Source organism: Capricornis sumatraensis, chromosome 20, assembly GCF_032405125.1.
Source record: "Capricornis sumatraensis isolate serow.1 chromosome 20, serow.2, whole genome shotgun sequence".
Lineage (NCBI taxonomy): Eukaryota > Metazoa > Chordata > Mammalia > Artiodactyla > Bovidae > Capricornis > Capricornis sumatraensis.
In genome coordinates this window covers 39923319-39937221 of record NC_091088.1, presented here as the reverse complement: position 1 = coordinate 39937221, position 13903 = coordinate 39923319, and the positions used below count along the sequence as shown (strand labels likewise).

At 44.5% G+C, this 13903-nt stretch overlaps 1 protein-coding gene across 1 annotated transcript in view; it reads right to left on the bottom strand.

Moving 5' to 3' along the window:
* Positions 1 to 433: 433 nt before the first annotated feature.
* LOC138096750 (CKLF-like MARVEL transmembrane domain-containing protein 1) overlaps positions 434 to 13903 on the bottom strand; it is a 31697-nt gene continuing 18227 nt past the window's right edge. The window contains exons 3-4 of the mRNA XM_068993026.1: positions 2571 to 2669; positions 434 to 736 (exon numbers count right to left, since the gene is read on the bottom strand). Of these exons, the coding sequence (XP_068849127.1) occupies positions 434 to 736; positions 2571 to 2669 (402 nt within the window). The remainder of the gene's footprint in view (positions 737 to 2570; positions 2670 to 13903) is intronic.

Below are 13903 nucleotides of genomic sequence, written 5' to 3'. Positions count from 1 at the left end.
CGCGAGCCAGATGCCCACCGACCTACTTAGAGGCCGCGCTCAGCCAACTGCCAGGAAGGAGGAGCGAAAAGCCAACGCCTGGCGCCCTCCTGGCGCGCGCCTGGCCTCCCCACGCGAGTCCCCTCTACCCGCCCCGGGCCCCCGGCCCCCGCCCTCCGGCGGGCGCGCCCCACCCGGAGCACCGCGCGCATCTCCATCTCCGGGCCCGCCCGACTCCGGCTCAGGTGGTGGTGGTGGTTCAGCTGCCGCGCTGAACTCCCCTCGCAACTTCGACCTCGCGAGGCCTCTGGAGGCGGCCCAGGGCTGTAAGTTTACGCCGGCAAACGCAACGCGACTTTTACGCAAGGCGGCAAGAACAAGCAGAAATATTACCGGTTTAGCAGTCCCGATTTTATGATCACATGCGGGCGGAAATGGGTGACAGCGTGAGAGCTCAGCGGCGAGAGCCGCCAGAGGAAGGAGTTGGCGGGGTTTTTTTCATAGGCGTCCCCGAGGGTTCCTCCTGCGAGGTTGCTTTCGAGGGTGGCTGCCACCGGCTGCGTTGCTTCACAGTTGCCCTTGTAGGTGCGTTTGGGCCTCCCCTTGTGGGTGTCCTTGTGGGTGGGGTGGGTTCCGGGGCCATGGGTCCACTGGTTTCCATTTTGATTCCCAGGGCTTTTTTCAAGTTATTCCTCATCGTCTTGGTGACCAGAGTCGCATCAATGACACACACGGTTGCTGCTGTGAGACACAGGGCCTGGCAGACACAAGACCAGACGCAGGAAGGAAAGATGGGGTTATTTTGCAGCTCCGCAGAAACCTGTGTTCCTTATCCTGGGGTGTGGGAGAGTGTGGGGAGGGGCCTGTGGGTGGCCCCCTGCCCCCCACTGACCCTCCACTACCTCTTTGGTGTCTGCCCACTTGGCTGCAAGCCCATTGGGGCATTACCAGAAAAAGGATTTTTGGACATGGGCTTTACCACCAGGGATGACCTTGCCTAAGGCCTGAGGCCCTAGGAGGAGAAAAGGGCACTGATCCTAAGGGGCTCCAGGTGGCAGTGGAGTCCTGAGAAGGCCCCTGGATGGACAGAACTCTTGGGCTATGTTTGAAAGGGCAGGTAGTTGTTTCCAAAGAGACAAACTGGGAGGAAGAGAATTCCAGGTACCCAACTGGGGTCTCCATCTGGTGTGCCTGAGACCTGTGGAGCTGGTGAGGGAGGGGGCAGAGTTGAGGCTGGGGAGGTGCAGAATCTGGGACTTCATCAAGAGAGGAGGGGAGGTTCCAGATTCAGGAAGCCTGTTTGTCCCACGATGAATGGAGAGTGACCAGCGCTGGAGGCAGGGAGACCAGTGTATGTGTTGAGGGGATTGGGGTGGGGGTGGGGTGGTTCCAACCACCCAGGTAAGTATTGATGGAGACCTGGGGGTGGGAACTCCTGAGAAGGTGTGATGGCTGAGTTAACAGATAGGAATCATGGCCTATAACACCCAAGATTCCAAGTACTCCTCAGTTCCTGTGTGCCTTGTATGTTTCTCTTTGTGTTTCTGGGTTGCTAAGTCGATTCAGTCCTGTCCAATTCTGTGCAACCCCATGGACTGTAGCCTACCAGGCTCCTCAGTCCATGAGATTCTCCAGGCAAGAATACTGGAGCGGGTTGCCATGCGCTCCTTAATGGGATCTTCCCGACCCAGGGGTGGAACCCTCATCTCTTACGTCTCCTGCATTGGCAAGCAGGTTCTTTACCACATGCACCACTTGGGAAACGCATAAATTGTGTCTAATTCTGTGACTCCACAGACTGTAGCTTGCCAGTTTCTCTTTGTGGTCACTTAATCCCTGGCTGCTTTCATGAACTTTTCCTAGGTAGGTCTTATTGTAACTAATCTTGAGCTCCCTAAGTTGGAAGGGACTCAGTCCCCAACACTGAGCTCAGACCTGGCACAGTCTAATGGGATTGACAAATATTCACAGATCATAGGATGAATTTGAAGAACTTACAGTTTTTTTTTTGATTTTTGTTTTCTGGATTAATTTCTATTCCCATCACTTAACTTTTTGAGTCAAAGTCTCACCACCCTATTTCCCACCCCCTATCTTCTAGGCATTTAATCTGCCGTTTCTTGTGCTCTTCATATGATGAGGATTTGTCCCAGCCTTGCGACCCAGGGTAAGGTATTTAACCTCCATTCCCTTATCTGTAAAAATGAGAGTTGTAAAGATTAAGACAGAAGATGCCTAGCCTAGTGTGGGAATGTCTTCCTTGCTTACTTTGGCAATGCACTTTTTTTTTCTCTACAATCATTTTTTTGGAATATGTTTTGGCAACATTTAAAAAAGTAGTGTGTATGATTTTCAGAAAAGTTTCCATAGACTTGTTTTTGTACTTATTTGGAGAATGAGTATTAGAATGAAGATTTTCATGAGCTTAGAGCTTGTGCAACTTCAAGTCTCTGAAGAAGTGAGCACAAGAAAGAGCAGGGGTGGTTGGTGGGAGGTGTTCTGTAAATGTGATAATGATGGTCTGCTAGTTTCCCTTTTCAAAGAATCTTGAAATACTGATCTTAAATGGACTTGTGAAGGCTTCTACTTACCCCTCCAATATAGAACAAATGCCTTCTTTCCTCTTCTTGTATCGCCAAGATGGCAACTATTACAAGGAACACTGCAGTAATGAAACTGTTGATAAGATCCTGCAACACAGAATTGAAAATTGTCAGGTTTACATGAAAATGTCAAAGTCTTTAAATTAGTCAGTTACGTATCTAAGGATGAATGCCTTTTAAAAACTTTCCCTTTTATTAATATTAACAGGAACGACCCCTCGGCAGCATAATTCTTATATCTTCCGGAGATGTGAATTTATGTGATTATAAGGTCCTGGATAGGACTGTCAACAGAAAGAGGTTTAACTTCCTTAAAAAATACTCTTTTATAACAATTTTTCCATCAGGTTTTTTAAAGTGCATAGGGAAATGGACAAGAAAAAAAACCCAGAGGTCTGAGGGCCTGACCCAGACTGACCCGCCATAAATACAATCTTATTGAAGTTTTGTATTTTAACTTAATGTAAATTCTGCATTCTATTCCATAATACATTTGTTTTAATATAAAAATAAAAATTTAAATTAACATTTGACCGATTTAATTCCACTCCCAAATCTGCAGATCACTAGAACTGAAACTTTGGAAGGTGGATCATATTTATTCTGTAGGATCACACATCCCAAGAAGACAGGAACCCATCTGAGGAGCTGACCTGGTATTCTGGAGTGAAATTGACTTTCTCTCTTTCCTAAAACTTGGCCAGAATTGATTTGTCTAGACATCTATAGGCTATTTGTGTCCTTCTTTTTGGATGTCAGTACTGGAGCCCTGCTGTCTAATCATTTTGGGTCTAAGTGGAGCTCCATGGTGTGCTGAGCATTTTCCTGTCATTATCTCATTTAACCCTCACAAACACCCTCCACAAAGCCACTGTTAGAATCCTCATTTTAAGAGAATGTAACAGAGGCTTAGAGAAGATCATTAAATTGCCTATGATTGAATATCTGCCAAGGAGTCGAATCAGGACTCAACTCACTATTGCCCTCCATCACGGACACCCAAATGAGGAGGAAATGACCTGTCCCCCTAGGTTGGAAGTGTAGCACCTGTCTTTGGCATTTTCTGTGGAATGAGTAATGGATGGTCAAAGTGGCATGGGACAAGCAAGGTGAGGGTGTTTTTTGTTGATCAACTCTTTTGGCCTACCACGTACTAGATGTATGATCTGGGGCATGTTTTATTGCCCTCTGTGCCAACTGGCTCATTTTCTTTTTAGCTATGCTGCATGTCGGATCTTAGTTCCCTGACTAGTGATCCAACCCATGCCCCCAGCAATGGAAGTATGGAATCTTAAACACTGAGCTGCCAGGGAAGTCCCCCAACAGGCTCATGGTGAATATGGGGATAATGATTGGGATTCATTGACTTCATCTGAGGATTAAATGGCATAATGAATCTGAAAGCATCAGATGAGGTACCTGGCATCTAGTTGGTAGTGGGAATGCATCAAAGTGCAGATTCCTGATAATCTGCCCATAAATGTGCAGAGAGAGTAAACATTCCGTGAACTCCAGGTGTTCTTCCTGTTGAGATTGGTGAGCAAAGAGCCCTATTGTGGAATGGGACTTGCTTCTTAGAAAGGCACTAATGTTTGCTATCTGGGCACATGAGAGGTAACACTGGCGGGGGCACACTGGTGCAGGTCTGCCCACAGTGGGGCAGGTACAACGGTTTGCAACTTTGCAGGAAGCATAGCACCTGAAGATTGTGTAAACCAAGATATTCAAAGATGTGAACAGGGACATCAAAGCAGAGTGTGAACTTTTAAAAATAATAATTAACTGTTGTCTCCATCATTGAAAATTTGGATGAAGGTGCATTAATAATAATAATAATACATGCAGCCTTGATCTCTCTAATCAATCATTGACTGTTTCATCAGAATTCCATCTCCTCATTGGACTTTTGGACTCTTGCTGGGAAGTGCTGTCCTGAACTGTCTCTTGGCGGCAGTGCTTGCTTTGTATGGAACATTTCTATCATAGCTCACATCTCTTGAGCACTTGCTATATGTTGCATCCTGTGCCAGGGTGTTCATATGTGATCTCATTTGATTCTCACAATAAACTCTTATCATCCCCAGTTTACTGATGGGTAAGCGACTTGCCTGGGGTTGCTCAGCCAGTAAGTGGCTATGATCCTCCTCACTCCAAGGGCCTTCTCCTGACTAACCCCACTCCCTTTTGCCTTAGACACAGACCCTCTAAGTTGGCCTTATGTTTGACAGAGAGAAAGGTATGTCTTCTCAGATGAAGTAAAACTGCAGCTGAATCTTACCACGTGCAAAAGCACTTCTAGTTTCCCCATAAATGCCATCTTTACTCATCATCTTTTTCTTTCTCTCTTTGACTAAATTACCTTATTGACTCAAAAGTTGCCTCTGATGAAATGATAGGTTTGTGACTTGACTATTATTTTTCCATAAAGTGCCCAAACTGTTCCCAGAGATAACAAAATTGTGTCAAATTAAAACTGGGGGAAAAGATGCTTTGATGATGAACGGTTATTATTATTTTTTAATCAGTGAATATTAGGAAGGAATCAAACATTTTACAATTTGTTTCACAAAATGTGGTATTTGTTAACAAGAATGTATATGCAATAAACAGTACATGGTATTTGACTAACAACAGCTTTCACTGGTTTGTGCCTTGGAGTTCTCCAGACACATGGCAGAACCTAATCAGACCACAATTGTTTTCCATTAATTTGAAGGGGACATTCTAAAATGGATACCTTTTACTTATAAATATAAAGATATTGTGGAGAGTTTTGGAATCATCCCTTTGATGGAGTTTTAAGTAAATATGTTTCATTATGTTTTTTCTAAGTTGTTTTCTATTGGAAAAAAAAATCAACTTGACCAGAATTCAGTTTCTCTGACTGTGTCAGGAAATATATATATTTTTTACAGTGTAGAAGTGTTAGTTCAATTCAGTTCAGTTCATTCACTCAGTCATGTCTGACTCTTTGCAACCCCATGAATCACAGCACACCAGGCCCCCATGTCCATCACCAACTCCCAGAGTTCACTCAAACCCATGTTCATTGAGTCAGTGATGCCATCCAACCATCTCATCCTCTGTCATCCCCTTCTCCTCCTGCCCTCAATCTTTCCCAGCATCAGGGTCTTTTCAAATGAGTCAGCTCTTCACAGCAGGTAGCCAAAGTATTGGAGTTTCAGCTTCGACATCAGTCCTGCCAATGAACACACAGGACTGATCTCCTTTAGGATGGACTGGTTGGATCTCCTTGCAGTCCAAGGGACTCTCAAGAGTCTTCTCCACACCACAGTTCAAAAGCATCAATTCTTTGGCACTTAGCTTTCTTTGTAGTTCAACTCTCACATCTATACATGACTATTGGAAAAACCATAGCCTTGACTAGATGGACCTTTGTTGACAAAGTAATGTCTCTGCTTTTTAAAATGCTGTCTAGGTTGGTCATAACTTTCCTTCTAAGGAGTAAGCATCTTTTAATTTCATGGCTGCAATCACCATTTGCAGTGATTTTGGAGCCCAGAAAAATAAAGTCAGTCAATGTTTCCCTATCTAATTGCCATGAAGTGATGGGACCGGATGCCATGATCTTCGTTTTCTGAATGTTGAGCTTTAAGCCAACTTTTTCTCCGTCCTCTTTCACTCTCATCAAGAGGCTCTTTAGTTCTTCTTCACTTTCTGCCATAAGGGTGGTGTCATCTGCATATCTGAGCTTATTGATATTTCTCCTGCCAATCTTGAGTCCAGCTTGTGCTTCATCCAGCCCAGCATTTCTCATGATGTACTCTGCATATAAGCTAAATAAGCAGGGTGACAATACACAGCCTTGACGTACTCCTTTTCCCATTTGGAACCAGTCTGTTGTTCCATGTCCAGTTCGAACTGTTGCTTCCTGACCTGCATACAGGTTTCTCAAGAGGCAGGTCAGGTGGTCTGATATTCCCAACTCTTTCAGAATTTTCCACAGTTTATTGTGATCCACACAGTCAAAAGCTTTGGCATAGTCAATAAAGCAGAAATAGAAGTGTTAAAATATGGACTATTTAGAAGACAGTGATTATAATTCATACTTTTCTTGGGTATACTGATAGATGACACTGGATGAGGGTGGGTAAAGTTGATAATGAAATCTAACAGAGAAGACAGTGATTCCAACACAGGTAGGGTGAGGAGAGCTGGGCCTGGCCCACCCCCTGGGGGCTCTGCATCACACTCTGGGGTCCCATAGCTATCCAAAGAAAAGAGAAAGTTCTCCTCTAAGGAGTGAAGTAGCAAAAGGGGGCCTGGCTTTACCAGGGTTGAGTGAAGGCCTGCAACCCTACACAGGCTGGCCTGAGCTGCCCACGACTGTGGGAACAGCTCCTCTTATGAGACTTTCCTTTTCATGCTGAGGAGACCCTGCTCCTGCCTCTCCCTGAGACTCTTACTGGACACCCGCCTTGGACCACCCAGCAAAGCCCAGGGCCTTGAGGCTCTCTCCAGCATTATGGCTGCGGACTATTTTCCTAAGAGGGCTCTAGTCCTCCTTGACCACAGCTGCTGACCTCGGTGCTGTGGAGCCCTCATTTGCCGACCCCCCCAAAATTTGTACCCTGCCCCCACCCCAGAATAATCAGTTCATGGTTTGCTCCACATCTTAAGGAACCATGAGAGAACTGAGTCCTTTCTATCTTCAGAGAAGAAAAGGTTTAGAAAATGTGAGGAGGGCGAAGACATAGGAAAAAGGGTTGAGAGAAAACATGACGAGGCAATAAGGGTATAAAGCCTGGAAAGAGTCTGGGCTTTAGAGTCAGACAGACCTGGGCTCAAATCTGAGTTTCCACGTGCCTACATATGACCATGGGTAATGGTCACATTAATGGTCTCTTTAATCTAATTTTCTCATCCGTTAAGCGGGTAGTGGGGGTGGGGGGCGGGGGGCGGGGCGGTGATCGCAACCTCAGTGGGTTGTTGTGAGGATGAAATAAGGCAATCTGTATGAAGAGGTACCTGGTACGTGGAATGTCCTCAAAAACCGTTACTTTACCTTCCCTTCTTGAAAATTCCATGGACAGAGATTTTCGTTTCCCCTCAGAAACCTCTCCATGGTTATCGCTCTCCATAACGGAGAGGCTTTTCCATGCGGCCAATTAAAGCTGCTCACAGTTTGCTTGTTCTGCTTCCTGCCGCTCAGCACTCTGTTGGACAGAGAGAGCTCAGCGGCCTTTTTAGAAAATCCCTCAGATACTCGAAGAAAGTCCTTTGAGTTTCAATTTAATAGCAACCATCAGCTACAAATCAGCACTTGCTGTCGGCCTCTACAAGGATTAAATCATGCAGCTGCTGATTTTCAACACCTCCTGAAAGGAGTTCAGGGTGGAGAGCAGAAACGAGGCACTCTGTACTCAGGGAAAAACTGGCAGGACAGCTCTTCAGATAGATATTTTCAGGAGCTGATTATATGAGTCCAATTCTTGTTCCTCTTCATATCTGGAAAAGCACTAAAATCCTTCACAGTGATGACTTCCTCATGACTAGCAAAAGCGTCATGAGACTAATCGAAACTGTCTGGAAAAATACGTGCTTGATGGCATGTACTTCCCCTTCACCAGAGTCACATGACCTTCCCTCCTGCCTCTTTGGAGCAGTTTTTCAGAGCTACCTGAGATGCTGTCTCCCAAACTGCAGCCCTTATTTGGCCCCAAATAAAATTTAACTCACAACTCACAAGTTGTGCAATTTTTTTTAAGTCAACACAACCAATCCTACTTTGTGGTTAGAAAAAGGCACCTTAAGAAAGTGAAACGTGGAAGAGGTGTGAGTTCATTCTGAGTTAGGATGGTTCAAGGTGCAGAGGATAAAAGGGTAAAAGCCACCCAACTGCCTCCTGGGGTCCACGGACACTTTGTAGCGAATGTTTAGTTTTGTGGCAAGCCTTTTGTGATTTTTGCTTTAACCACCTTTAAAGTTACAGGAACCCTGTTAGACAGTTTCTATCATCATCTTTTCCTTCCTTTAATTTCCTAGATGGGGAAACTTGAGGCTAAAGTTTTCACAGCTAGGAATGTGGCAGCGCCAGGAACTGGGTCCATGTCTGTGTCTGGACCAAAACCATGCTACGTCTCTAGTCTGTGAGGATGCACAGTCTCAGGCTCCGAAATAAATACTATTTTTCTGAGACCTCAGGAATTAGCTTCGGAAATTTCTCAGCTGGTAAAAATGATGAGATTTGGGGGAGAAAACTATTGAAGAAGGCTATGCAATGTCTATTCCTGAATTCCCCACCATATGGCACTCCTTTGGGAAGATGGACCCTTAGCACACATGAAAAAGTTGACTCTTGCAATCTATCAGGGCACACATGACAGTTTCCTAAACTTTGCCATGCTGTAGAAACATGCTTTTCAGAGAGATGTTTGTAATTTGTTAGAGAGGGCACTGTTTGAAAAGCAGGACAAGCATGTGCTATTTCATAAAGCAATATATTACTGAATATGGGCTTCCCAGGTGGCACAGTGGTAAAGAATGAGATTGCCAATGCAAGAGACACGCGGGTTCAATCCCTGGGTTGGGAAGATCCCCTGGAGGAAGAAATGGCAACTCACTCAAGTATTCTTGCTGGAGGAGCCTGGTGGGCTATAGTCCTGGGGGTTGCAAAGAGTCCGACATGACTGAGCATGAACGGAGAGGAGAAAGGGATATTGCTGAATATACTAAGTAAAAACTTTACTTTCTTTAGGACCAGCTGAAAAGTACCACATGTTCAGGGCCATAATCAGATGGAAGCAGGTGTGTGTACTGGTTGTTCTATACACAGAGGGGTTCCAGGAATCTTTCCGGACTTAGGCTAGCTTCTTCTCTGGAATTAGGGCAACACTGTCACAGCTCAGTTATGTGCTTGTCCAAAGAGATCCTTCTATTGTGCTCAGTCAAGGAGAGCCTTTACCCTGGGGCCGAGGGCAAAGTTTATATGCAAATTATGAAAAGGAACACTTACAAGTAAGGGCCAATGTAAATAAGTCATCAAGTGGTGAAGGGTTAGCATATATATTAGAATGAAAAAAACAACGATGCAGGTTTCCAGAATGGTGATTGCTATGTAGGACTCTGGGGCTTCGGCAATGATGAAAAAAATGAATGCCCCTATGAGAAGGCCCTGTGGTAAACAAACAAACAGGATTTGTTTTAATGCAAATAGGCTATTAAAAAAACCAAAAAAACAGAACAAAACCATAAATGGCCAGAATGCAAATCTGATTATATTGCAATGGCCTGTATTGTTTGGCACATACATGTTAGTTTTAAAATTCCTTATGTTTTTAAAGCAATGAAATAATACACACAAATAAAAAATGCACACAGTACAGAAGCTTCTTTCTCCTCCCTTGTCCTAACCCTAGTTTAGCTCCTTAAAAGTAATCACTGTTAACTGTGTATATTTCATGCCAGAAATAACTGTGTATATACAGGCCAAGTGAAGTAAATACATATTGATTTTGATAGAAAGAGTGAGATTAAAGTCCCACTTTTCTTTCTTTCCGAACACCTGCTGATTATCCCAACATCATTTGTTGGGAAACACCACTGATCTGAAATCCAACTTTATCATATACTAAATTCTCATATGTATTTGATTTTGAAACTCTTTTCCTCTATTGAGTTGCTGACTTCTTTTCTAGTACTTTTGAAATTACAAGCAATTAAGACACTCTAATAAGACACATGTCTTATTTCATGTTGTATTTTTGTCTGACTTGGACCCTCTTTCAGTACTCATTCTCAGGTTGTTTATGTTTCTTATTTTTGTCTTGATCAAGTTCCCCAAACTAAGCCTGTTGGTATTTTAACTGGAATTTCCTTTAACGTATAATATGGAAAGATTACAAAATTTAGTCTGACCCTTCAAGAACAAAGTATGTCTCTCCAGTTGTTTAAGTGGTTTTTAAAATATCTCTCAATAGAGTTTTAAAGTTTTCTTTGTATAGGTCTTTCAAATTTATTTCATTTAATCTTAGATATTTTACCATCTTGATTGTTGTTGTAAAGAGAAATATTTTCTTCTAAGTGCTTGTTTGCTCATTTCTACTGAGTTAGTAGAAATTATTGTGTTCTCGCGTGTTTTCCAGTCGATTTTATTTTTACATCTTAAATAATATATTTTGCCTTTTCAAATAGTCTTACTTATTCCTTTTTCCTGTCTGATTGTGATGACTAGTGTTTCCAGCAAAACACTGAATAACAGCATTGATAGCGGGCATCTTCTTTGTTTTTAATGGGAATATTTCCCTCATTTTAATGGGAATACTTCTGAGGTTTAATTATTTATGATACTGATTTGGGGGTTTATTTTATAATGTCAGTGAAATATCTATATATTCCTAGTTGACTGGTCTTTCTTCTTCCCTTGCTCACTTTTTTTTGCAATCAGAGATGAATGTTGAATTTTGTCAAATGTGTTCTATATCCTCTTTGATAGAGTGTCTTAATTTTTTCTCCTTTTACTTATGGTAGATTTGTCTAACAGAGTCCTAATATCGAATCATCCTTATGTTTCTTCTTCATGATGTGTTTTTTAGAAGTACCAATGAATGTTTTCTGTTAACATGCTAATATTGTTGGTTTGATACTAGTGAGATTTCTCTTCTTTTTCTGAACTTGGTCAGGTTTGAGATCAATGTTCAGTTCAGTTCAGTTCAGTTGCTCAGTCATATCCAACTCTTTGCGACCCCATGAATCGCAGCATGCCAGGCCCCCCTGTCCATCACCATCTCCTGGAGTTCATTCAGACTCACGTTCATCGAGCCATCTCATCCTCGGTCATCCCCTTCTCCTCCTGCCCCCAATCCCTCCCAGCATCAGAGTCTTTTCCAATGGGTCAACTCTTCGCAGGAGGTGGCCAAAGTACTGGAGCTTCAGCTTTAGCATCATTCCTTCCAAAGAAATCCCAGGGTTGATCTCCTTCAGAATGGACTGGTTGGATCTCCTTGCAGTCCAAGGGACTCTCAAGAGTCTTCTCCAACACCGCAGTTCAAAAGCATCAATTCTTCGGCGCTCAGCCTTCTTCACAGTCCAACTCTCACATCCATACATGACCACAGGAAAAACCATAGCCTTGACTAGATGGACCTTAGTAATGGCAAAGTAATGTCTCTGCTTTTGAATATGCTATCTAGGTTGGTCATAACTTTTCTTTCAAGGAGTAAGCGTCTTTTAATTTCATGTCTGCAGTCACCATCTGCAGTGATTTAGGTCTGAGATCAATGTTACACTGACTTTATTGAATAGTATCAGAATTGCATCCTATGAAGGTTTGAAAGGGTTAACCTGCGAAAAAGTCTAGGCCTGATTGTTGTTGTTCAGTTGCTAAGTCTTGTCTTATTCTTTGCAACCCCATGAAGTGCAGCACACCAGGCTTCTCTGTCCTTCACTATCTCCTGGAGTTTGCTCAAACTCATGTCCATTGAGTTGGTGATGCCATCCAATCAGCTCATCCTCTGTCACCCCCTTCTCTTGCCCTCAATCTTCTGGGCCTGATACATTTTTGAAAGATACTCTCATTTTCCTCTCTGTGCTTATATTGGTCTGTTTTGATTTGTCTCTATTCTGGGATCAGTTTTGGTAACTTATATTTTCCTAGAAAATCAACTCTTTGACCCAATTATTCATATTTTTTTCGCAAAGTAACTTGTGAATCCTTTCAGTTTACAGTATCCTGTAAATCCTTCCCAGTTCGCAGTATTTTCCCTTTCTGGTTTCTAACTTTAAATATATGTCCTGCCCCACCCCACCCCCTTTTTTCCTGTTATAGGGACCAGTGGCTTATCAGTTTTATTGGTCAATTCTATTACCTTTGTTTGCTAACTTACACTTTCCTGCTATTATCTTCATTGCTTCCCTAATTCCCTTTGTGAGGGAAAACCTGAGAAATATAAGTGAGGGATTAGGGGTGGGTGGGTAGCGTGCCAAATTTAGTAGCAAGGGTTGAGTGCGTGGAAGGAGTCAGGGGATAGGGGGAAGAAAGGTGAAGACTGGCAAAGGGAATTAGGGACGCTTCCCCCGAGGTGGCGCACCCTTGGGAATCACTCACTCCCAGGGGCCGAAGTCGGCCTGCCTCCACCCTTGCATCCGCCCAGCGGGTCACCAGCTCTCTCTGCTCACCAGCCTAATGATTTTCAAGGCTCCTGTGGGCGAGAAGAAGAAACGCTTGATGCTGTCCCTGAATTTGGGCGGGACTTTGGCCCGGCCCTCAGCACGCTTTTGGATGGCCTCCTTCTCTTCTTGGCTGAGGGTCGCAGGCTGCTTGAGTAAGGATGCTGAGGGCGCCGCGCTGACGCCGTGCTCGGAGAGTGTGGATCGACCCGAGCGCTCGAGATGCGGCCCCTCTGCGATGTGTACAGAGCGCGAGAGAGTCCCCCGGGATTTCGAGCCCTCCGAAGGTGGGTTGAGCTTTTGAGCATCCATGGTGGACCCCTGGGCCTGGTGGTGTCTGACGGGCCCTGCAGCTCTGAACCTTGCACGGCGGCGGCCAGCCCTCCCCTGGGAACTAGCTTCTCGCCCCAACGGCTGCGGCCCGCCTCTCCCTCGAGGGCGCACGCAGCTGTCGCTCCTCGCGGATAAACCCAGCCCCCCAGACACCCTCTTAGCCACCGGGATGTGACGCCGGGGAACTCGAGATCCCCGCAATGCCGCCACCTCCGTCTTGCCAGCCAGCCGAGGGGAGTGGGCTCTGGGGACCACTTCGGGCTGTCCGGGTGCTTTCTCTTTCTTCCTCCTGCCCCCCAACCCCTTGGGCCCAGGAGTAGGAAAAGGGATCCGGATTCCCAGCGCTTCCTTGGAAGTTACAGTGCCAGTGAGCACGCAGTTCCTAAATCTCTTCTTCCAGCTCCCATATTGAGATGAAAATGAGAACTGCAGAAAGTATGTGTTAGAAAAAGAGATATGTTTAATACTTAGCATCGACTAAAAAGAATATAAATTTACAAAACTCATAGTTTGTCATGAGCATCAGTTTTCTGATAAGGACCGCCTGGATTAAGCAGCAGCTTCCGGTAAATAAGTGCCCCATCAGCAATAGAGAACACCGAGGCCGCGAGTCCAAACACCTGAAACAAAGACACAGGGTCACTGCTTGTGGCCACGGTCACACAGGTTTCTAAGTGGTCTGCCTGCCAGCTTCCTCTCCTGTTGGGGTTCCCTATGCTGTCATCTAATCCTAGAATGGGAAGAGATTTCAGAGATTATTTTATTTGCATTCTCAAGTTTAACCAGTACCTTCCTAGAGAAAGGGAAAGATCATTTAAGTGAGCAGAAACCAACACTGAAGTGGTGTGGGCTCTGACGCA